We start from the raw sequence: 13,757 nt of genomic DNA on the forward strand, positions 1-13,757 counted from the left end.
CTGCATTTCTTTATTAGGCTATAAAAGTAATTTTTTTTCCATTTTGCAGATTATTTCCAAATCTTAACTGATTGTTAAAGAGAGTCTTTTGACTAGATATTTAGCAAACATGCTGCTAATTCTTGATGGCTGATTATAACATTCTTTTTCCCTCTTTTATTTGCTGTAGCTAAATGTTGTTTACAATGTGAAAAATTCAGAGTCTTCTAAAAGGCGCAGATCCATCCAAAGCCAAGAAGCCTTTGAGTTAGATGTTGCCGTAAAAGATAATAAAGAGGATATCAATCATTTGACCGTGAATGTGTGCACCAGGTAGGTCTTTATTTGGGTCTTTGCTTTCTTATTTTACAATTTTACTGTGAATGTAAAGCATCATGCATACATTCAAGGGCAAATGTTGGAGGATTTCATTGTTCCTTTGCTAGTTATTGAATACTTTTGGAACTAAGAAGGACAAATGAAAAAATTCCAGGACATGTTGAATATTCCAAATACAGAAGATAACCTTAAGATTTCTGTAATGGAACAACGTTTTAAGTAACTTCAGTACTTATGAGTGTTTGGATTTAGACTCATGCCCACCCAGGGACACCAAAAACTGTTGCTTTTTCATGATATGTTGTGGTGGAACTGTCTCAAAGAATTCAGAGTTAGGCCACCTCTAATCCAAGTAGAGACATTTATTGAGATTGATGCCTCTCATGAAGTGGGCTAAGTTCCAACAGGAACCATCAGCTTCAAAGAAAGTAAGGTGTATTTTTATAGGGTAAAGATACAGTTACATAACAGAAATTATGAATATTAAAAAGGCAGGAGGGGTTTGTTAAGGGATTAGGTAATAGGGGCAGTATTCCAGCCACAGTGGAATTGTGCACGTGATTATGCATACAGAAAAACCCATTTGGAGGGGGTATATATGTATGATGATAAGCCTGTCTATATCATAAGTTTACTCTAGGTCATTTCTTTATGATTACTGCACAGATGTCTACTTAGGGAGAGTCCCTTCTATTGTTTGGGGGTCCACATCCTGCTGGAGCATCCTGGTGGTGCTGCTTTCTGATTGACTGAGTACTGTAGTCCTGTCTGAGGCTAAATGGATGTGGTTGTGGTTGAGTGTGTGGATACACCTGCTGTTTCCGTGGGAAATATGAAGAATGGATCTGGGGGCAGTGGCTAGCTAGAGGCAGTGGCTGAAATTCCATCACGTGGACACACCTGCTGTCCTATGAGAAATATGAGTTCATGGGCACACTTGTTCTAGTGAGCAGTGAAGCATATATGAAAAAGTTAGGATATTGAGTGGGGGGGAGGTGAGGGGGAGTGGCTAGGTAGGGACAGTGGGCCTGCTGTTCAATGGGGCTTATAAGGAAGTTAGAATATTGGGCTGGGGCTGGAGGCATTTTTATTAAATTCCATCATGAGTCCTGAATGGGAGTTTCTTATGCACCTTTTCAGTACTTATGAGTATTGAAATGGGAATGTTTAACAAGCTTGTCTTCTAAATCTTCTAAACTGGCACCTAGGTGCCATAGTGGATGGAATTTTAGACAGCATCAGATGGCCTCACACACTTAATAGCTATGTGATATTGGGCATGTCACTCAACTGTTGTCTGCCTCAGTTTCCCATCTGTAAAATGAAAATAATAGAAGCTACCTCCAAAGGTATTATTATTATTTCTGTTATTAAAATCAGACCTTAGGCTCTAATGAGTTTTGTGACCAAGGGCAAATTGTTTAGCTTTTGTTTCCTTCAGTTTCCTTATCTGTAAAATGTGAACAACAGCACCTACCTCTCGGGATTGTTGTGCGGATGAAGTGAGATAGTATTTGTAAAATGCTCTGCAAACTTTAAAGTGCTAGGTGAATGGTTTTTTTTTCTTTTTTTAATCTTTTTTTTTATTTTTCTTTTTAATGTTCTATAATCACTACCATAGAACTTAGATTTTTTTCCCCCTACCTACTCCCCCACCCCCTATGTGAGTGTTTAATTATGAAATCTGAATGACATTTCAGTTAAAAATGGCTAAGAGATTTTTAGTAAATGTCATAAACTTATAACATGTTATGCATTTTTGTGCAAGAGAAGGAAATTGTAAAGATAGAGTTAGTCATTGATACTGACCTATTAAGTATTTAATTTAAAAATTTGCATTGGCTTTTTCAAAATGTACAACTTCTTCTTCCCCCAAATTTCAACAACATGAATTGGCTCATTTTTTTTCAGTTTGGAGTTTTGAAGTGGTATGAGTATAAATGTGTAGACTTTTGTGAAGCTTCTTATATTAGTGCTAGTGATTTGATGGAGTGAGAGCTGAGGTTCATCTAGCTCTAAAACAGGTGTCTTTACATTCTATTCTAATTCCATCAGAGCCACTTTGTTTCAGGGCTCAGATATTCAATCAGTAAATATTAAGTGAGTGTCTACAGTGTGTTGATCGTGGTGCTTGGCATTATGAGGTAAAAAGAGGAATAATTTCTTTATCTTTTACTTCTCAAGGAAGGAGTTTATAATTTGGTGGGAAGACAGAAATGAGAGACAGGCAACAATCAGAGAGCAATTAATTGTTAATCTAAGTGGTATCTGGGATGGGAAGGTGTGATCTAAGACTAAAGTACTTTATGGAGGGAGATGGAATTTGAAAGGGCTTTGAAAAAAAGGTTAGAACCTTGTTAAGAGATGAAAAGAAATGAAGGTATTTCAGGTGTACCTATGAAGAAACCTGATGCAATGGACTTTCATGTATTCTGGTTATTTTAGTGTGTGTGCATGTGTGTTTTCCTGTGTCTAAAATGTTTCTTTTTATATTCATTATAAATAAGGTGGCAGAAAGTTTGATTCACTTAATACATTTTTCTAGTTAGCACTTCTAAGAAACGTCATTTAAATCCAAGATCAAAAGCTTAAGTACAGAATAGAATTTGTTTCTTTTAGAGAAAACATAGTATAGTTGAAAATTTTTCTTCTTTCCTTATTTCTTTTCCTTCCTTCCTTCCTTCCTTCCTTCCTTCCTTCCTTCCTTCCTTCCTTCCTTCCTTCCTTCCTTCCTTCCTCCCTTCCTTCCTTCCTTTCTCCCTTCCTTTCTCTTCACAAGTACATATGTAAAGCACTTTGCAAGCCTTGGAATCACTATATAAATGTTAGCTATCATTATTGGGTAAGCCACTTCACCTGGGCTTTAATTTCCTTAGCTTTAAATGATGAAGTTCTATCTTTACATTTCTTCACCTTTTTTTCTATTATGCCTCTTTGGCAGGCTGGTGAAGCCTATGGGCTTCTTCTCAGAATTATGTTTTTAAATACATAAAATAAAATATATATGGTTACACAGGAAACCAATTATACTGAAATATAGTTATCAGAATTAAAAAAAATAAATTCACACACCCTAAGTTTAAAACCCTTGGTCAATGACCTTTGAGATTCCTTCTAGCCGTTAATATATGAGATCCACTTACAGTATCTACTTAACATAAATACAGGGTAGTTAAACACATTTTGTAATATTTTGAACCTCCTAACCCTTATTTGCATGTCTGTAAAAATCTCAATAGTTAATCTGGGAATTAAATTAGAAAAACATATTTAATATCAACTTCTGGGTATTCCCACCATATCGCTCATTTTATATGTAACCCTTAATTTAAGAAGGGTAGATCTCAGCAAGACTGTTTTAAGAACAACATTCAATGACCAAGTCATCTAGCTTAAAAGGACTTATGAAGGAAGATGCTATCTGCATCCAGAGAAAGATCTGATAAATAGAAGTATATATAGTATGGATTCATACATACACACACACACAGACACACGCAGACACACATTTGTGTGTCTAATGGTAGCCATCTCTAGGATGAGGGGGAGGGAAGAAAAAAAAGAAAATTACATGATAACTTATATGTTTAAAAGGAAAAGCAAGTTGTACGTAATTTGCAGTTTCATGTGCAAAATAAAAAAAGGTAAATCTAAAAGGTAAATGTGTTCATTGCATACATATACAGCATCTAACACTGTCTTGTGCCAGGCCTAGAGGCCTGTGGGCTACCCGAGTCTTACCTTACCTCTATTGGAGGTCTTCGGCTGGCCAAACCGGATACTCGTATGAGAGAAGAGACCTATCAGAGTCGAACAAGGGTTGAGCTTTATTCAGGGTCTTGGTTACAAGTGCAGGGGGAATTCTTCCTTAGGAGGGAGAGAGAAAGATCTCCCAAGGAGGCAAAGATCTTACAATAAGAGATTGGAAGTAGAAGTGTAAGTGGGGAGAGAGGGGGAGGGGAGAGAGGAGAGAGGAAAAGCGGAGCCTTCTGTCCTCACACGTGGCCCCTCCGCCCAAGAGAACTTTCAGGCTTTCCTGACCCCAATTAAGCTCTCCAGTCGCATAGTTTGCATCTGAATACCGTGCCTGTTAGATAACAATAGGCGTGCCCAGATCCGGGACAGTCTCGAGGGGGATGCTCCTCCCATCACGTTTCTCACGGGAAGAGGCGGAAATACACGAGATAGCTCGGTTCACCTCGATTCCCAGCCGTTTTCCTGGGGGGCCTCGTGAGAACTCTAAGATTTAGAAGTTCCCACCTTTACCCGCCCGAGACTGTCCACATGGAATTGAGCTTCCATTCCCAGCAGTCTTGAATACATAGTTGTGCTTAATAAATGTTTGTTATTATTAAACTAAAATAAATTCAATTTGGATCCACCCAGAGGATGGAAAGACACTGACTTCAAAGTCTAGTAATCATGTACCCTCAAGTAAAGGACATAATTCAGGGTGGGGGGATCCTAAATCTATCTACCTGTTAGATCTGACAGGAAGGATTGGGAGAAACAGGAAAATGTGAGAATCTTTTTTTATGGTTGCCTAACTTGCTGACAAAAAAAAAAAAAATCTAAGACCAGCAACCCCTTCCAAATGTGAAAGAATTCTTTGTCCTATCACAATGGGACCTCACCATGGGAGAATATTTGTTTCTATTCCATGGCCTTTTTTTACTAGGAATAATCTTTTAGAAATCAGATGGGAACATTTAAGAAGTGATGGGGGAAATTTAGAAAGGGAGTTTTATTAGGGTGTGTGTTCAGTAGTGGTTGAAGAGTAGACTTCAGTCCAAAGCTACTCAGCCTTGGATCTGGAAAGGATGTTAGAGTTGGCCTAGGCCATATCCTCATAAGAGGGTGACTTGCCTGTTTTTTATGCAGGTAGTAAGTAAAAAGCTGGGGATTTGTACCCATGTCTACTGACTCCAAAACAAGTACTCTTTCCTTTGTACCACACTGTAATCAATTAAATCTCTGTGGAAAATCTCAAGCATGTACTCATTTAATACTAGGTTGGTAATATTGACTTGGGATATGTTGGTGGATGGGGTTGGTTGATGGATCTTATAAGAATATTTGGTCTTTCAGTTACTGTCTTCTTGAATAAGGATCTAAGGCAACTTGACCTTCTTCCAGGGATTCATAATATTTTTTTGTGTCACAGTTTCCTTTGGTGGTCTGGTAAAGCCTATGGGAACCCTTTCTTGGAATGTTTATAGATACATAAAATAAAATATATTTTATAAAAGGAATCAAAGGATACTGAAAATAAAGATAAATACATACATGCAATTCCTATTCAAATTCCCAGTCCCCTGAAATCAATTCATGAACCTCATGGATCCCAGATTAAGGACCACTACATTATTCTGATTTCTGCTTTATGTTGAAAGTATTATAGTACAGTTCTATCTTATCCTGGATTAGGTAGCAGAAAGATGAGGTCACCAAGTTACCTTTAGATGTAATATTTAATATAATTTAAACAATTTGGCCATTCCCCTCATCTATAGTAATTGCTCAGATAGAATTGCCCCAAGGTCTATTTCAGTGATTTATTTTCAATTGCATCTATTTTGGCTATGTGGAGGACCCAGCAGATGGTTTCAGTTGCTTCTGACTCCTGAGCCAGCTGAAGTCAGCAGTTAGTTGTGTGTATTGCTTTTCAATCAGTCAGACTGCCAGGCTTAATATCACTGCTTTGAAAAGCAAGTGTGCTCTGCCCAGCTTTCCTTTTCCTTCTTCTGCTTCTTCTTCTTTTTTTGGCCATCAGTAACTATAAGTAAATAGTAATTGAATAATTGTCATACTATACACATTGGAAACATACTCTTTTCCATGATCATTCTGGTTACTTCTATATTCCAAGCAAGTAGCTCCTGCTGCCTATTTATTTTAGGAACAAAAATTCTTTAGGAGCAAGAAGTTTTGTTGTTACTTAGATTTTGGGGGGCCGGGGAGGGGCATTTTGTACAACAGCTCAAAGAACAATGTAGGGCAATAAAACTTTCCAAGGTATGTAATCCACCAAATTGGCCAAAGAAAACACAAAATGAACTCTGAAATATTCAGGGGAATAAAGAGAAAATCTCTCCCCGTTAAGACTTCTTTTTCCAAAACTAGATGGTTAAAAGAGTGCTAAGGGTTTGGCATTGGGGCTGCCCTGAGAGATCAAGAAAGAGCTGCTTCCACTTTGGGTCCTGGCTTTCAGCTGAGAAGTCATGCCATTTTCTCCTGAGAAAACAAAAGAAAAAAATGTAACTTGTTTTAAAATCATGGGAACTAAAAAAAGACTCCTTTTTGAAATAAAGTAGATTGCATCCTTCCCTATATTGAGCCCCATATAGCTTACCTTCTTATGCACTGGGGATTTTTATGTGAAAGAGGTTCATGAAAGAAATGTTATTTGATCTTTTGTCATAAGGTCTAGGTTTTAAGAAGAAACATTTGGAGAAATTAATATATAAATATTTTTCCATGCAAATTCTTATTTGAGCTATGAATAAAAACAATCAGTCTAATGAGACTTTTAATTTCTAAGTAAACATTGCCTTTTGTGTTATATGTATAGTAAACTGTTCGCATATTCAATTTTTCATAGTTTTTTCTCTCCTCCCTCCCTTCCTCCCTCCCTCCCTCCCTCCTTCCTTCCTTCCTTCCTTCCTTCCTTCCTTCCTTCCTTCCTTCCTTCCTTCCTTCCTTTCTTCCTTCCTTCTTTCCCTTCCCTTCCCTTCCCTTCCCTTCCCTTCCCTTCCCTTCCCTTCCCTTCCCTTCCCTTCCCTTCCCTTCCCTTCCCTTCCCTTCCCTTCCCCTCCTTTCCCTTCCCTTCCCCTGCCTTCCCTTCCCTTCCCTTCTTTTCTTTCTTTCCCACTTCTCTCTGCTTTTTACTTTTAGGTTTCGGGGACCATCCAAAAGTGGCATGGCTCTGATGGAAGTTAACTTACTGAGTGGCTTTGCAATGCCTCCAGATGCAATTCTGCTGAGTGACACAATTAAGAAAGTAGAGAATGATCATGGACAAGTCAACCTATATTTAGACTCTGTAAGTAGAAAAAATAAATTTAATGTGTATAAACATCTAGTATTTTGTCATGTTTATTGTTGTATGACTTTCCACAAGGCTTTTTTTAGCATGTTATTTAGGTTACTTGTTTTTGTACATGGTGGGCTTTTATAGCTGCATGGTTCATAGAATCATAAATTTGGAGCTGGAGGGAATCTTAGAGATGATCTGATCTAACCCCTTCATTTTAAAGACTAAGTGACTTCCCACTGTCACACAGATAGTAAGCAGTGGATCTGGGATTTGATCCTAGGTCGTCTAAGTCCTGCCCCAACATACTTTCCATAGTACCACACTGCCAAAAGATAATAAGAACCACTTGACTTTCTATATCCACTGGAAAGACCAAATCAACCAAACAAAAACTTAATTAGAATTAAGGCAAAGATTTTGATGAGATTAATAATGTGGGCTCTGCAAAGTAATTATGAATATATACCCAAGAAACAAGATTACGGACATTGTAATAATATGAATTTCAAGAGACAAGTTAATGAATTTATTGTAGAGCTCTCAAGGACCACCAGTGGTTCTTGGATCACATTTGGAAACCCCTGATATAAGAAGGATTTAGGAATCTTTAGTAGTATAACGCTAAAATGAAGAAAATAAGCTGTAATTTTAATTTTTCAAAATTAGCAACCATTTATTTTATCTCTGTTCTTTCTCCTGGTGAAAAAAGAAAAAAAACATGTAACACAGATATAACATAAAAACTATATGACTATGTATGTACATACACATACACATAAAGTAAAATGTTAAAGCAAAACAAATTCCCACATTATCCATGACCAAAAATATGCATCTCATTCTGTGTTGAATTGCTTGTTAGGAGGTGAGTAGGATTAGAATTCTTAAGTCTTTCAGCGTGGTTTGTCTTTACAATATTTGTGTTACATAAATTGTTCTCCTGGTTCTGGTCCCTTGTGTAATCACCTACATTTTTTAGTGGTTGTGTGAATTCCATGATCTCAAATCCAGGGCCATTTCCATTATCCTATGCTATTTCTGTCAATTATAGTTTGTTTTTCATGGAAAATAAGTATCATAATGTAATATTTGAATTTTTAAAAATATCGTTTTGACAGCTCTATTATCACCTTGCCACCTTTTGATAGAGGTGGGGTGGTAGGTGGGTGGGTGATGGTGGTGATGGTGAGGAGAGGGAGGGAAGTGGTGGTTAATTCTTATGCAGAAAAGACTGAAATTTTGTATTTGTCTCTACTTGCCCAGAATTCATCTGGATATCCTGGAATCAGTCTTATCTTGGGTTCTTAGAAAACTGTATTCTCGAAGTTTTCCAGGTAAACTGGAGCTTGAGGCACTGATAGTAAGCAGTAGCTATTTTAGGCATTGTTGTGCTGTATTTATCCTTCGTTTTCAAAGAGGTCTATGACATCAGTGAAATGGTGACATGACTTGCAGTTGACTTTCATTTGAGTGAGGGAGGGCTGTCCAAGATCACCAGCCTCACTTTCTCCTCCAGAGCCATCTGAATCCAGTGACCAGATAGATATTCTTCAGGATGACTGGAGATGGCCCAGGATGCAATGGGAGACCCTCACCCTTTTAGGCTAGACCTTTCCAGGTACTCACTTAGAGTGAGGTAATGCTTATTCAGTGAATAGGTCTCTTTAAGAAGTAGTCAAGGGATGACCCCTTTAATTAGAAAAAAAAATTAAGCTGGTAGGGCAAGACCCTCAGAGTTGCTGTTCCAAAGAGAAACATTTACCATTGATATTCGCTCTAAGCCAGGAAGGGCCCAAAAAAGGGTCCTTAAGTGGAGCTTGGGCAGGGACCTATTGTGGTCCAATCTATGGGTTGCAGAGTGAGCTGGGTTTAAGAAAGGAAAGAAGAAAAGAAAGAAAAAGAATGAAGGAAGGAAGGAAGGAAAAAAATCTAGCCACTAAACCCCAAGTTAACTGGGCAGCTTCGGGCCACCAAAATTTACCTTCCTTTGTAGAGGAAAAAGAAAAGGAGAGGGAGAGGACGAGCTAGTTACCCAGCTAACTAGGTCCCCATTCAGGCAGCTCGGTCTACTCACTGGCTGTGTTTGTCCTTTGTTTTTGAAAAGGACCATGATATGGAAGCTGTCATTTTGACAGTAGCTTCTGAAACTTTAACTGGTCTTATTCATTGCTTCCTGGATCTTATGGCGTTTGAGGTGCCTGGAGACCTGGTGTTTGTAAACAAAAAATGTTGCAGTTTAGTGGATTAGGACGCTTCCTGATGTCTGCCTCATTCCCTTGACCTCCCAATTTTATGGATTGAGCCATCACAAAAGAAAACTGTCCCAGATGTGGTACTTAGGACAGGTCTATTCCTGTGGACTGCCTTTTAGTTGTAGTCAAAAGCTCTCCAGTTCCCTATGGATATTTAAAGCTGATTAAGGTGGAATTTATCTATCTAATAACTAAGTTTCATGCTACTAGATATACTGATGTGCACGCTTCATAATCAGGGATGATTTGAAAGCTGGCAAATATTGGGGGTGATTCTTGTGGAGCCCACAATTGAAAGTTATTGGGAATGTTACAGAGCTATTGATTTAGAGTGGGTCCTGGGGAGATCCATAGTTTAACTTATATGATACCCCTCTGAAACTACTCTTCCAATTTGCCTTAATATTCTTGGGTTAAAGTTCCCAAAAGGCTGGCTGACTGCTTCTCTCTCAGGATTCTAGGGGTCACCCTGAGGGGCTTTGTTTCTATAGTTATCCCTTATGAGCCCCCACAAGTGTACTTCCCAATAATAATCAGTCAGTAGATTAATTAGGTTTTAGAAAAGACATTTACTAGGGTTTCATAACAAGAGCATTTGGTATAAAATATTTCCCTCCCCCCTCAACAAAAAAAAAAAACAAGCCTGGGTACACTCTGCCACAGATACATGTAGATCCATGGGAAGAAGGAGGTCAAACAGTTTTAGTGAGGCATACATGTAAGATATACATGTAGCAAAGGAGTAACACAGGTCTCAGAACTTTGTGGCCTAAAAGTCCTTTCTTGAATCCATAACATTCTTCTGTGGTGCCAAGGATCACATTCCTTGGAGCTGCTTCCCTCCTCTGATTACTGTCTTTCTGAATCCTCTATCCTTGATGTGTCACTCTGCTCCCTATTTATGTGTTATTTCTTTCTGGTTTAATCTCTCTGACCCCCATCTGGATGCACTGTCTTATACTGATCCCATCTTTCCCGATTACATCATCTATGGCAGAAGTGTGGGATGATTGAGAAAAAGAAACTCCACTTCCTTCAAGATTGCTTTGCCCTCAAAGGTTTGACTCCAACTCTGGAACTTCAATCCTCAACTCCCATACTGGTTCATTGCTTAACTGTTTGCTATTTTTATACGTAGGCCTACTGGTGTTTCTTATACTTTCACCCTGTCATAAGTCGTTTCCTCTATTCTTTTATCTGCCTTCATCCAGTTGCTAAAATCTTAACCTCTCAAATTAATTAATAACCTAATTGTACCTTATGGTGAGATTCTAGGAAAATCCTTTGACACATAATTTATATTGATGGATTGATTCAGTTGTGGGTGTCTGAAGTTTTCTGTGATTACATTAATTGAAGTAAACATAGAATCTAGTATTTCAGAGGAGTTTCTGTGGAGCATTATAGAACTTTTGAAGGAGAAAAGTGATTGATTTGCACTATCATGAATCTTTTGGAAGCAAGGGCTAATTCAGTTATGAAAAAAATTGGGAGTCAGCATGCTTTAATCAACGGAGCCATCAAACTATGATTCAAAAAACTTGGGTTCTAATCCTAGCCCTGCTAATAATTAATGCATGTCACTTAATTTTTCAGGGTTCCCTCACTTATAATATGATCTCTAAGCTTCCTCCTAATTTTTAAATTGATGAGGCCATTGATCTTCCATGCCTAATAGGATCCTCATTGATTACAGAGGACATAGAAAGTTCATAATTGTCCCTGGACTAGGGACTCTAAGGTTATTCATTGCACATACAAATATATAAACAACGTACTCTTCTAAACTTTGCTCCTATTTTTTTCAAGGTAAATGAAACACAGTTTTGTGTAGACATTCCTGCTGTGAGAAACTTCAAAGTATCCAATACTCAAGATGCCTCAGTATCTATAGTGGATTATTATGAACCAAGTAAGTGTTAATCTTGTTATTGAGTATAGTTATTCAGATCTTAAAATAGGCAGTTACATTTTTTAAAAGTGACTGCATAACTTGTTTGATGGAGAGTGATGGAGAGAGAGAGAGAGAGAGAGAGAGAGACAGACAGACAGACAGACAGACAGACAGAGAGGGAGAGGGAGAGAGAGAGAGAAAGAGATGGAGAGAGAGAAAGAAAGAGACAGAGAGAGAGAGAAAGAGGGAGGGAGGGAGGGAGAGAGAGTGTTTTCAAATATGAGCATCTGAAAATTCAGAGAAGTGTAGGAAATACTATTACATCCTGACAAAGTGCTTATTTCTTTGAAAATAAATTAAAATCAAATCAAATAAAACGAAATAAAAAATTTTTTCTGTCTGAACAGGGAGACAGGCAGTGAGAAGTTACAACTCCAAAGTGATGCTAGATGTGTCCCCCTGTGACCTGTGTGATGGAGAACAAGACTGCAGTCTTTGCAAGAACAGTTCCCCAAGATTATTTCAACGCTTTGCAGCAGTTTCCTTTTGGTGTTTGTTTCACTTCTCCTTGCAAATTTGGCTGTGATCTTTTATTTTGTGAGGGGTAGATTGAGATTTCCATGGATGATTTGTATTCATAGTTTAATTCGTCTTTTGACTGTGTTTAAACAGAGTTATCTGTGTGGGTGAAAATGAACAAATATCAATGTTAGCTTCGTTGATATTTTTCTCCCCTCCAACCTCAATTTTTAAGAGGAACCTTGAATCTAATTGATTTGGAAAATGCTCTCAGTGTGCCTTACTTCCCTGCTCCTACCCTTCCCCTCCTCCAAATGTTGTTGGGTGTGTGTGTAAGGTATAAACCCCTCTAGCATTAAGAATATTTTGTTATGAGGGCTTTACTTATTTACCATATTTGATAAATGAAACATAAATTCTTACTGAAAACAGCTATACATTACTGTTAGGACTGATATGAAGAGAGCTGCCTTTTTTCCAAGAAGAAAAATGCTTTTCTAATTGGAGTCCCTTTGAAAACTGGGAATGAAGGAAAACACAAGGAGGAACTTGTTTGGGCCCCACACTTATTCTCATGGTCTTAACATGCCCTTTCCATATTTTTTGAATTTGGTTCTTTCCAGAGCCTGAGGTAGTGAGATAAAAGTTAACTGGATTGATTTTTCCTCTAAACTCTCCTAGTTTCTAATTCTAATAATTTCCTCCTTTCTTTCCTTATTCTCTCAGATTCCATTATAATTCAGGTATGAGGGTCTGAGATTTTTCCATTGGAAACCAGATTTAGCGCACACTGGAGGAAACTTGACCTGAAGGCCATGATTTGGTTTTTAGGGTTTGCTGGCAGCCCTGGCGGGCCAGGAAACAGACCAGGAATGTGTTCTAAGTTTCATATTGAAATTACGGGGAACATTTTTACACTGCGTTGATCAATGTGTGTTTCTGGGCAGAATTTTGGGGTTTGGTCTACAGCTAGAAGACAGATAACTGATCCAAAGGAAGGATATACCTACTACTATAAGATAAGGCAATTAATATGGAGCAGACTGTCAGTGTAGATAGAATCAGGAAGACTTGGCATTCAGATCTTACCTCTGACAAATACCAGCTATGACCATGGGCAAAACACATGCTTTCTCAATGCCCCAGATACTTCTCTAAGACTATAAATATAGACAAGTTGCCAACCTGAATCATAGGAAGGAGTTCCCCACATCTATGAAATGACAAGTCTGTAGAAAAAATATATAACTGAAGTCTTTTAGGTTAATTTTTATGTGCAGTCTCTTATTACTTATGCCAATTTTGATAGTAAAAGTCAAACATTGTATCATAGGAATCTGGGAATTGTCTAAGTGCAGTTATTATTAATGTTAGAATGCATACAAAGCATGTGTAGAGAATAATTTCTTATGCAGTGGCTTAGGAAGAGAGCAGGTAACCATTCAATCAGTTATTCCAGCAATTGTGTTTTTTTCAAGAAGGTAATATCTGCTAATGAATTGGTACTCAACTAGAACAACTCTTATCAGCTATGGAAGGGCACTTGACATTCTGTATCATAGGAGCACCTTATAATAACAATATTACACATTTATTTAGCACTTTTATAGTTTACAAAGTGCTTTTCTCACAATAACCCAGGAGAGGGAGTAAGGACAAATAGCAGTAAGCCCATTTTATAGTCACTTAGAATTTCACACAAGAATGATGTCACTATAGATCAGTTATGTGACTTTAC

General features: G+C 37.9%; 1 protein-coding gene across 2 annotated transcripts in view; it reads left to right on the top strand.

Annotated features, from left to right (window-relative positions):
* The window catches only part of CD109 (CD109 molecule), a 173,936-nt gene extending 160,856 nt beyond the window's left edge, over window positions 1–13,080 (top strand). For both annotated transcript variants that reach the window (XM_072642620.1, XM_072642621.1), the window contains exons 30-33: window positions 170–312; window positions 7,213–7,360; window positions 11,416–11,518; window positions 11,908–13,080. In XM_072642620.1, the coding sequence (XP_072498721.1) occupies window positions 170–312; window positions 7,213–7,360; window positions 11,416–11,518; window positions 11,908–12,086 (573 nt within the window). In that variant the 3' untranslated portion in view covers window positions 12,087–13,080. The remainder of the gene's footprint in view (window positions 1–169; window positions 313–7,212; window positions 7,361–11,415; window positions 11,519–11,907) is intronic.
* Window positions 13,081–13,757: the final 677 nt, after the last annotated feature.

Source organism: Notamacropus eugenii, chromosome 2, assembly GCF_028372415.1.
Source record: "Notamacropus eugenii isolate mMacEug1 chromosome 2, mMacEug1.pri_v2, whole genome shotgun sequence".
Lineage (NCBI taxonomy): Eukaryota > Metazoa > Chordata > Mammalia > Diprotodontia > Macropodidae > Notamacropus > Notamacropus eugenii.